Source organism: Camarhynchus parvulus, chromosome 2 (genome assembly GCF_901933205.1).
Source record: "Camarhynchus parvulus chromosome 2, STF_HiC, whole genome shotgun sequence".
NCBI lineage: Eukaryota > Metazoa > Chordata > Aves > Passeriformes > Thraupidae > Camarhynchus > Camarhynchus parvulus.
The window spans coordinates 15,656,511-15,668,660 of NC_044572.1; the positions used below are offsets into that span (position 1 = coordinate 15,656,511).

General features: G+C 37.7%; 1 protein-coding gene across 1 annotated transcript; it reads right to left on the minus strand.

Moving 5' to 3' along the window:
- Window positions 1–788: 788 nt before the first annotated feature.
- On the minus strand, window positions 789–11,906 carry MTPAP (mitochondrial poly(A) polymerase). Its single transcript, XM_030971867.1, has 8 exons — window positions 11,737–11,906; window positions 10,941–11,174; window positions 10,396–10,620; window positions 7,097–7,308; window positions 4,766–4,992; window positions 3,466–3,558; window positions 3,294–3,367; window positions 789–1,599 (listed from the first exon to the last, which is right to left on the minus strand). The coding sequence occupies exons 3-8, from the start codon at window positions 10,606–10,608 to the stop codon at window positions 1,261–1,263; spliced, it is 1,158 nt and encodes a 385-aa protein (XP_030827727.1). The 5' UTR covers window positions 10,609–10,620; window positions 10,941–11,174; window positions 11,737–11,906; the 3' UTR covers window positions 789–1,260.
- Window positions 11,907–12,150: the final 244 nt, after the last annotated feature.

The window sequence follows — 12,150 nt, forward strand, 5'->3', positions numbered from 1 at the left end:
TAAAATTGATGTTGCATTCATATGATTATCTCTGAATACAGTAATTTCCATCATGGAATTTCTGTTAAGAATAAAGAAAACACTCTGTGGAACTGCTAACACTGCTACCATTTAGTCTAATGACATGAGTGGCTCTCAAACTGGACAGGTGAAATACTCACAAATGTACTTTTAAAATTTGATATTTGCCTGCTCTCCATTTACCATTTCCTTCCTTCTCTCACTCTCCCCCTTCCTCTGAAAAGACTTCTTTTTAAGTAGATGCAGAGAGCACTCAATGTTTCAAGTCAGTAAAAAACACTGACTCTGCTGGCCCAACTGATCTGGAAGGGGGACCCTCACTGTTCTCCTGAATATGTAAAAACCAAGGCAAGACTGGGGTGATTCTCTGGATCTCTGCATAGGACAGATGCCTCTGTGGGAATGCTTTGATGTCACCTGGTAGGCAGCAGCTTTGGGGAGAGTGATGAAGCAAGAAGGGCACTCAAGAACCCCTGCCTGAACCTGAAATACAGGTTTAAAGTGAAGCTGAAGGCAAAATAAGAAACAAGTGTGGGTGGAGACCAGTCCTGGGTAGAGAAAACAAAGGAGAGTTAACTAAAGACATTTTAAATCAGGTGGTAAACACAAGAGCAAACCCACTTTTCCAACACAAAACAGTGGCACTATCCTTGGAGAGCTGTGATGGTGCAATGCTTTATGAAACTGCACACCCAACTATCTAATTCCATTCTCTTTATTTTGTCTTGGCACTATCTACATGAATGGAAAACAACTGCAAAAACAGATACATGCACTTGGGTTTTACTGGCTTCCAAAACACGACTGGATTGAAACAGTGGTTCCAACACATTCATCTTCTTTCAGACTGTGGTTTCATGGAAAGGTGGTTGTTTCTTGAGCTTTTAATTAGCATATCATTTGTATGCTAGCCAAGAGAATTCCCAAAGGCTTTTTCCCATATTGCTCCTGTCAGCCTTTTTTACAGAAGAGTGCCCATCGAAGGCTACTTCCAAAATGTATCTGTAAACCTTACATTTGAATACTCTTCATTCATAAAACAGATGGAAAAGTGAGGAGTAAGGAGGAGAAAAATGTACAGAAAGAATAGACCTGTACAAAAATCATTAAGATGAAAACCAGAGATTGCTTGATTCTCCATTCCCCATAATAGAAATATTAAAATTAATGTTCTTTGGACTGCGTGTCACATTCAATTCCTAAAACAGAATATTAGCTATTGTGTTTCTGTGCTTAAAGTCATTTTCCCACTGCTTTTTGTTGACTGCTTGCATTATTTAACTTTAAAGAGTCCAAGAGGCTTCTGATTGTTTCACTTCCTATTCCTTTCATCCTATTCTTCATCTTGCTGGAATTATTTTTTCCAAATGGTATCAGTAGAGCTGCCAGTCCCCAAGGTTCTTTATTGATCATTTGCTGAGTTTTATCTTCCTTCTGTAAAATCCAGGCACTTTCTCTGGCCATAGCTATAAATTTCTCCAGCTGTGGCTGATTAACATTCTTGCTGATATTAAGGTCTTGTTCAAAGGGATTCCAGATATAAAGAGGAGACGACTCAGGCTTATTTACTTCCTTTCCCTGCAGACAGCATAAAGAAAAAGCCAAAGTTGCATATGTACATTATAGGCTGAGCAAATAACGAATCACTTGAGTTATTACATTAGAATTAGAAGTGTTTTGACCTATCAGAGAACATTTTACAAAACACCCAGTCATTATTAATGAAGTTAATTTTCTTGTCACTTGACTGCATTATTCCTGTTCTCTAAACCTTCTGAGTGGTGGTTTTCTTTGCCGTTGCCACGTTCAACTTAGATATCCTTCAGGGTAAAGAACACACAACTACAGCTTAACCTATCTTTCTGGCCATTCTCCCATTTCTTGTCCAACAAACCTCAGACCTCACTACTGCAACCTCCTACTCTTAATTCCACTTGTGTATGGGCAGCATCAGGGTGTCATATTAACCTGCACAGCTCAGTTTGATAAAATACTGCATGCACTTAAACTGTTCAAACCATTCCTCCCACACTGTTCAGAGAGATCACAGTGCTGGTGTAAGTGAACAAGATTGCTTTGTTGGCTGAAATTCCTCCCAGTTTGGCCTGCTTTTAAGCACAGAGCTATTCAGGTCATGGTCCACTGTTAGGCACCTGGTATAGTACAACAGAAATAGCTGACAACGATGTAGTTTGTTATTTAAATGCACTTCCATTTCAGTGCTTATCATTTTTCTTAGCTGGCTGGTTCTGTATAGCAGAACCTCTTCCCAAGCTCTAGCAGGAATCCACCAGCTCCTGCTGGTCCAGGAAGTCTCTGTGTACAGCTTACATACACTTGCCCCAGGGCCAAGAGCACTGTCAGAGGAAGAGCAGCAGCCCAGATACCTCCCCTGACTAGCTCAGGCTCCAAAGGTCATTTTGCTTCCCTTTTTCAGGTTTAACAGCAAACTGAAGTTCTCCACCTAAATAAATCAGTTTCTAGGATCGATCTGCAAAAAGGGCTCTTTAGCCAGTGATCCACAATGCCCAAACAGGAAAGAGAACAAATGAGCATCCACACAGCAACATGGCACTGAAACCCCACTCTGGAAGCAGCCCAGCAGGAAAAGGTGTGAGTTATGGAGGTTACATTTTCATGTATTCCTATTATACCTGCATGCACACACAGATCAATAGGATGACTAAAACATATAAAACAAACTGAAGTGCTAGCACAGAATTATCATGCTATGGCATGCCTATTGAGCTGCAGCACAGTAACTGTAGGCTGATACAAACTGCAGTAGAAAACTGCAGTGTCAAAAGCATACCCAAAACTCAGCTGTAAGTTTTAATGTAGGCTCTGGTTGGGTCTGGACTCCCAACTTTAAATGTGAATTTTGTCAGCTCACAGGGTTTGTCACAGACTTTTGCTATGACAGACATTATGACATTTTAAAAGTTTTCCTCCCACAGAAGAAAAAGAACTTTGACTTTTTAAAACTGCCACTTTTATTACAGGGCTTTTCACTAAAATCACACCAGCTTTGCATCAGTTTCTGCTTTCCAGCATATCCAAGCAATGACACTGTAAATGTTCTTAATGTTATTGTAAGTTACTGGGCTCCAAGAGGAAAACACTCCTCCTTCACAGAAAGAACTCTGTTTCCATATAAATGTTTTTTCATATATAATTAAAGATGACAAAAAATGTTGCTTAGCATATGCAGTTTGTCAAATGGCAGATAGAGAGATTCAATTGCTAATGATGAGCAATTAAAATCCATTTACCTTTCGAAGATTTATGGAATTCTTTCTGAAATCGAAGTTTCCAAAATATTCAAAAAACTCACCCAACAATACATCTAAGGGGAAAGAAAAACAAGAGCCATCAGTAACATTAAGGAAAAGTTTGTTTTCAATATGGTCATAAAATAAACAAAAGTTATGAAGATCTGCTTACCAAGTGTTTCTGTGTTTTTTGTAGGTTTAATCTTCCTTAAATCACTAACAAATGAGCAATCATATCCTCCAATTATATGCTTGTCTTTTTCACCTGAAAGAAAAATTGTGGGCATATTTTGAAGTAATAAACAGTAAAATGCTATTGTATTTATAAAATTCAGATAACAAGCTGAAATCAAGACTACCATACTAATCAAATTAGGAATTCACAAGTGAACTTTTAGGTTAAGATTCAAATTAAGTGGTAAAAGATTTAAAAGAAAAAAGTCCATAGATAGGCAAAGAAAAAGCATCATGAGCAAATGGCACATTTTTAAAATCCTACAGGACTAAGATAAATGACATCTTTGTATCTCTGAAAACTTCTTATAAGTAACAAGCAGGGTATCTCTACAAAGAGGGCTGTATTACACACTTAACAGCACAACTCTCTGAGGTTACTACCTACACGAGGGTTTAAAAAAAATCAGTCCCAGAGTGTTCACTGTCTTCCTCTGAAAAACTTCACAGAATTAGGAACGCTCTTGTAAATATCAGAACACATGTTTTATGTATAAACATTTCTACAGAATTCTGAAGGAAATGTTTAAAATTATTTTAAAGTAACTGAACACAGACCTTTTCCTTCACTTCGAGCACTCAAAGCTTCCAAGGAATCATGTCAATAAGCAGAACACATGAGTAAGGAATCAAGAACTTGGGGTGTCATTCTCAATGCTTTCATACGATTCACTGAAGATAATACACCCTGAATGCTGTGTAAGAAACCTCCAGAACAGCTTGTTTGTGGAGGTACAAGAACTGTTTGCAAAGGGCCTGAACAGTCTCAAGGAAATTACAAATTAGGAGGAGAAAACACAACCTTTCTTTTAAGCTTTTGGTAGCTATAAAACAATTCATATCATATCATCATATTTTGTGCAGTTAAGTCTGCATAAAATCCTTAACTCCAGATACGTTCAAGTCCCTACAAGTCTTCTAAATAACAAAATAAAAAAATTCCAGCATAGGAGCACTGAACAAGTAAATTACATTTACTTATCTAAGGGACAGAAAAGTCTAACCTCTTTAAGTCAAATTAGTATTGTATTGAAAAGGGATTGATTTTGCCTTTAAAGATCCATTATTTTCACTAAAAAAACCATGTAAAACTTGCATATTCTCTCAAACTTAAAACACAAATAGTATTCATTAGTATTCAAGAGCATGAAGAAATTGCTTGGGTTTGTTTATCACTTTAGATAAAACAAATGTGCAATAAAAAATAAACTGCAATAAACACAAACAGCTGTGCTTACCTGCCAGTTCTTTAAGCTGGTCTAGTGTTGGAATGATAGGTGGCGATCTCCTCTGCAGAAAAAACATGACCATCATGGTCAGGGAGAAGTTTGTAATCCAGGTGCCAGGAGCACTGTTTGTGAGCCCGTGGACACGGGCCCAGCACCGGATGGTGAACACCAACGCTCGCACACGGGAATCGAGGCAGCCATAGATGTACAGGAGCTCTGAACTTCTTATTGCAATGCTGCAGAGCAAATGGGAAGACATGTAAATTCTGAGAAAATTATAAAGTATCAGGTGCAGTGTTCATTGTTCATTATAAGAGAAGGACGCTTTCATAAAAAAAAAAGTAACATTTATACATTTTAAAAAATAGAAGAGAATTGTAGAATAGTAGAATGGTTTGGGTAGGAATGCCTGGAATTATCCAGGATTAAATACCTGGTAGTTTTTCATAGCAAGAATTATACAGTTCTGGGTAAATAATATGCATTTGCACTGTTTCCTGTTTCCTCCATCCACATCACAGTGGCAGGAAAAAAAAACCCCAAAATAAAGAAAACACCATCAAGTAATGTGGAGTCATACTATGCAGAACTGAGGTGAAAAAACATAATTCAGCCATAATTACCTTTGGTACGTTAGGTAATATCTCTATCCTAACATATAATAAAATTCAACTAGAACATCTTTTACAGCTTTTATCTAAAAGGTAGTAAAATGCTGCACTGAAAAATAATCTAAGTGCAGAGACACAAAGAAATCCGCAAAACAAGTCAGTTTGGTAATTTTCAAATGATTAGTGCTTAGTTGAGCTGAAAAAAACAACTAATCTGGAAGGATAAAGGTTTTCAGATGGATCAGTTTTTGATCTCCTTTATCACGCTGTTACACAACCATTCATGTATTGTACAAATGGGAGGGCAAGAAAAAGTAGAAAAATAATGGAAGTACAGTATGAGAGCAAAACTTACTTTGGTTTAGTTTTAGCCTGAAGTGCTAAAAGATGTTCTAAAAATTCAGCATAGTCTTTTGAGCACATTTACTAGGTCAAAATTTTGTAACACCTGGACTTCTTAAATTTCAGCTGTGAGATGCTGTAGGGTGTCCAGAGAGATGTGTTTCTAGTAAAAATTATAACAAGACAAGACATGCAGTCCCAACCAGCCAAACTATCAGCAGTGGAAGCTTGTACAGAACTACATGCTGACTTTCACTGTGGCTGCATATAGAAAAGTAAGTTCATTGTAAGAAACTTGTTCAGTATTGCCTTAACAGCTCCTGCATGTTCTGAAACAGAACTTTGGGTAATTCAGAAGTGTATCTGATCAGATTGTATCTGATGCAGAGAAGTCACAAAACTGCACTAAAACACGTACCACAGAAACACAAAATAATCTGAGTTGGAAGGGACCCACTAGGATCATCAAAGTCCAACTCCTGGCCCCGTACAGGACAGCCCCAGAAGTCACACCCTGTGCTGACAGCATTCTTCAACTCTGTCAGGCTTGGTGTTGTGACCACTTCCCTGAAGAGCCTGTTCCAGGGCTCAAACCTTTTCCCAATATCCAACCTGCATCTCCCAGACACAACTTCAGGCCATTCCCTTGGGTTCTGTCACTTTTATCCTGAAGAATAATCGCTCATATTTTTATATTTTCCAACAACAATGCAAAGGGTCAGTAACTCATTTTGGGCTATGTACACTTATGCCAGAGCTGTTTACTGCGGTGAGGGGGTGTTTCTGACAGAAACCCAGGAGAGCAGAAGCCCAAAGGGGCGACGCGGCCATTCCTGTGTCACGGGGGGCCTGGGGGGATTCCTGGGCAGCCGGCGCCCCCTAGCGGGCAGTGCTGCGAGCGGCCCCGGGAACGCCGCAGGCTCCCCTTCCCCGCGGGAATTCCCTTGGCATCAGGGCATCTTCCCAGCAAACAGGGGTATGCAGGCCTTAAGAAGAAGGAAAGGACACCAAAATAGCTAGAAGCAAAATCCCTAAAAATTAACATTCTGGAGCCGCTTAATCTGAAAAGTAATCAAGAAAGGCTGTGCGTATGCCATGGGGAAGTAATGACTAATGAACACTGACTGCCTTCTTTCCTGTTTTATAAGCCAACCTTGTTCCATAGACTGATTTTTGAGGCTTCAGCTAGCAAGTATTTCCTATGCTGGAGAAAGACAACTTAAGTACATTAAACTCTAACCTCCAGAAGTCAAAAAATATCCTTTTTACCTTCAGAGCCAACATTCACATTTATTAAGAACACAGAAAAAACAGTTGATATTACAGGTTTTCAGAACACTTTAAGTACATCAGAATTCTCTGTAAACTTTTTAAAACCAGGTCTCACCTGTTGCTCACTGACAGATCACACTGGAATCCTGTTGGCTGATGGGAAAACTTCACCAGAGGGCAGCGGGCATTGAGGATCTTCTGTACATTTGCACACCCAGGACCAAAATTATCAAGGCAGTCACCAATCACAGAGAGAATTCTCTGAGTTGCTAATCTTTCTGATGGTAATCTTTTCATCTGATACTCCATTTCAAAGGGACCTTTTTTCTAACACAGAATTTTAAAAGCAAGCTGTTAGCTCTCAAACAAAAGAGACATTTAAAAACACTTCTGAAAGGCCACCGCAATTTGCAAAGGAGTTTGTACAACTAAAATTGAAAGACAAGAATTATTCAAAGCAGTCCACAGAACTTTAAATAGGTAAAAACATATTGCTCTCTCTTTTACATTCTTTTCTGGTGATTCAATTTTTCCAGGCTAATAGTGATCAACTTACTATAAATCTACATGTTCAAACAGAAGTGTAATAGTACTAGATCTCATTACTGGCTAAAAAAAGGTAATTCTGGAATTACCAGGAGAGCATAAATGCTCTGACTGCAAAGAGGAGCATACAATTACAAGAGGGGCAACACAACCAAACAATGAATAATTTCAAACTATTGGTAATTCCATGTCAAACCCTCAAAGAACAATGCATTACTAGTAAATCAAGTGTAAGTAAAAGTAAAAATGTGTAAGTAAAGTAAAAATGTGTAAGCAGTGTGAGTAAAAATGTCTTTTTCATTTTAAAAAGTATAAAATTCAGGATGCAAATTACTTAAATTGTTCAAAATTAAGATACAATTCTGGAAGACTTAAAAAAAATACTTTATGTCACATATCGTTTCCCTGAAAGACAAAAATATTGTGAAGACATATTCTGACATCAGAAATTAACTTCTCTGTAGGTCTTCATATTTTGATTTGCACTATTTGTAGTTTTTACCTCAATAAAATAGCTGTGAAATATCTGTTTTCTTTATAGTCTTGTGTTTTTAACACATCAGCTAGTTTTATTTGCTAATCCTATACTTGACACTGACTTATCCTCCCCCTTGGAACATGTCATGGGTGAATGCATACTGTACAAATAAAATTACAGTGATGTAACAGTAACTGAGATACCGAGTGCCTTACTTTTGTTGTCCACACATTAGTGACCTCAGACAGGTGAAACAATTCAGAAGTTATGGACCTTGCAACCTTTCCCATAAAGTCAGTTCAGGGGCTGAATTTCTGAGTCTCTCTGGCCATCACCGAGGTGACTGTTCCCAAGGGGAGTGGCTCTCCAGCCAGCACCATGTGTGGTGGAACATGCCAGGACAGCAATCCCTAATCCCATCAGGCTGTGGGCTGCATGCTACATAGGGCTGGCTCTAAGTGAAAGGAGCCTGTAACTATCAACATCGAGGCACTTAACAGGAAAGATAAAGATGGGTTCTCAGCTGACCTGTAGGTGGGCGGGTGTTTATATATTTGTGACAAAAACCACAATGGGCCTTTCCAGACAGCACCTCACTACTTTACTCAAAAACTGAATGAAGATTGTTTTATAAAGTAGATATTCTGAGCAATTAAATGAACCTTCATATATTTATATACCCTCATATACCTTCAAATAACTTTCATGCTAACTAGGGGCTATGAAGAACTGATATGCTTGCCTCAACCCTGTGTTCCTTCCCCAAGTCTTGTCATGTAGATGGAAACAGCAAATATGAAACTATTACTATTATTAAAAGTAAATAGTTACTTTTTAGTAAACTGATACAGTAACCTAAGGAAGAAGCACAACAGTTTAACAAAAACTGCTACTCTAAAGCATCACAGAACCTTGTTTAAAGTCATTCACTAATCTCCCAAACTGGCCAGGGGTTAAAAATGCCCTATCTGTGGTCTAGCATCCACTCTTGGTAAAGAATGTTCCCATTTCTGCCCCTTTTCCTAAATTACAATTAGTAATCAGCTTGCCACAAGGCTCAAAACCAGTTATTTCATGTAAATAGGCGCTGAAATGCCTGATCCTCCTCATTGCTGGCACCTCCTGAAGGCTACAGAAGTGAAGAAATCAGAACATAACTTTTCCACTGCTGCTAAATAAATCACCTTGTAACTAAACCTACCTCCCCTCTGTCTCCCCAGAGTAATAAGCCCCTCAGCTATTCACAGGTAATCACAGCTGCTCACTCAGGATCAAATACTCTACATTTCACAACAGAACTTCTATCTCCACAGAGAATACATAGTAAAGAAAACAGCTAGTTACCAAACATGCTTTGAAAATAGACATTTTATACTTAAAAGTTATTCCTTCAAAATTTAGGAGGCAACTTCATTGATTAAGCATAAAGATTTCAACATTTCACACACACGACAATCCTCCTCTTCAGCTGACATATTTGCTTTCATTGTGATTTATCACTGCAGTAATACTAAAAACAATATACATTTGAAGGATTATTTCTTTAAAAGTAACTTACACAGCAATATACAAATTGTACAGAAAAGCTGAGAGAATTTTCAATCTTCAAAAGTTTAAGCCCATTGTCTTCTAAGGAAAAAATTAAAAGACAATGGGCTTAAATTTTTTCCCAAACTTCAACAGTTTTTCCTGACAGCTTTTTCCCAAACTATCTGTCACCATACAAGTAAAAAGAAAGGTTTTCACGAGAATCACTTACTTGATTATTCATTCAGAATCTGTGACCTGTAAGTATTCACCATGACTATCCCATGTCCTGAGCTTTCACACCTGCACACACTCAATATGTGCCTATAGATATATATACTGCCCAGTACATAATCCAGTAACTTCCCTGAAGCATAAAGTCATCTCTTTAAGGTAAGGAAAAGAACATGACAATCCTCCCAAAACACAGATGTGCACACGCACAAACTTACTTTGCTTTAGGACATGGAGGACCCTAAAAAACAAAGCCAAGCTTTAACAGAGCATGGCTGAAACACAGAAGGTACAGAGAAGAAAACATGTCAATAGAATAGGAAGGTCTGATTCTGCTGAAACAATCTTGGAGGATGAGGGTTTTCTTCATAGTGAAATTCACCCTAATAGTGCAAAGTTTACATAAACACCAAATAATTTTCTTCCTATTGCAAAGAACATCTCATCCACATCACAATCAGTTTTTGAAAGTCTTCAGATCCAAACATTCAAATAAACTTGTTCACACTCTATAGTATGAACCCATATAAAATCTAAATAAAAATAAACTCATTCCTGTGTGTGAAATAGCAAATGAGCTGCTCTGTTGAAGAAATCCAACAAACTGAGGATGCACAGCACAATCTTACCATTTTTGTAGCATGCCTTCCTGTGTCACGGAAGTCCAAAAACATGTCCACATCAGATCCCAGTTTGCCAAATGTGTTGACTGAAGAGCCAAATGGCTTTACTGTGCTGTCAGGGAAATAGGCACGTGCAAAATCTCGAACCAAAGAACAGGCCAGAAATCGCAGCCTGATGTTTTCTTCTGTAAGCTGATACTCATTCAGTAGAATGTACATCTGACTGCTTATCTAGTTCAGAAAATAAACACCATAAAAATACAATGACCCATCTTCTATTAACATATATTTTCATCTATTTAATATCAATGCAATTAGGTTATTTTTCAAAACTTCAAAAAGGTTTCTTTCACACAGAAAAATTATTCTCATAATGAAAATGAATAATTTCATTTATTTACTTCAGTGTAGGAGAACCACTCACATAAAATGCTAATATGTTACCATTTTAATAAAAATAAATAGCTTTATAAGTTTCACATGACCACTTGCAAATCTGAAATGAACAAGCCTTATTTTTAATTAAGAGAGATCTAGAAACCTCTACTTACACTGTCTGCAAGACAAAGCTTTTCAATAAGGTCTTTCACTGGAATGTGACTCTGAGGAGAGAGGTGAAGTGGTGTCTCTTCAACATGTTGACTCACTGGGTTTTTCAGTGTGAAAGTAAAAAGTCTTGATTTAAATGGGACAACATGATGCTCTGAAGCACTTGGGATCCCAACAGCATCCTGCAATGAGGTTATGCTGCTCTTTTCTGAAAACTCTATTAAAGCACTGATGCCCTAAAACATTAAGAACAGAAATACAGGGTGAGATAAATGCATATAATGCTTGAACTCATTGCACAGATATCACTCAGATGTTCCTCGGGCTCCTGAGACAGATTAATATGACAGCCCTGAAGCCAAATGCTAGGTTCCATGTCTCAAAACATTTTAGATGCTTTTTCACAAGAGGTTAAAAGTATTTAAGATGTGCTATTCTTGGAAGCAAGCACTAAACATAAAAGTTCAGAACTATATTCATCTTCACAACTGAAATACTCAAGAAATACATAAAATAGAGCTACCTCTATTGTCAGAACAATGAATGGTGCTATGTGAAAGTTTCAAAGATTTAGTGCAAAACAGGTTGCTGGCTATTCCTTAGAGGTGTGGCTTGCCTGACTTATGAACAAAAATCAACTGCTCAGCAACTTGTGAACATTAGCACAGATAAAAACTGATTTAATATAATAAGTGTATATAATTTGCTTAACTTATGTATGAGGCCTTAACCAAATTTTCCTTCTGGTATTTCTTTTCATCTAAGTCTAGATTTTAGTTGACATCATTAATTACTTACACGATTTTCAAAAAAGAAATGACTCTTAACATTCCCATGACTGGCTAAATACTGCAATAATTTTTTTTCATTAAGTTTTGATGGGCACTTAATTAAAACAGTCCGTTCAGCTTGATCCAGTCGTTCTGTCTGGACTTCAGCAAATGTCTTCTTTCTGGTACTGACTTCAGCATCTGTGAGAAGAAACAAGCATCAAGGCTTTTCTATGTGAACAGAAAGATGTGTGGCTGATTTTAGTACACTTAATCCCTTCCTATGGATTGAACAACTGAACAAAGGTTTGTCCTGGCTCTCCAAGATCATGACAACAAAAATGAAAAAAATGAGGAACGAATGAAAGAAATATAATGCATACATTAGTAATAACAAGGAGTAGGAAAGGTAGGAAGAAGACAAAACTGACTTCCTTTGGTG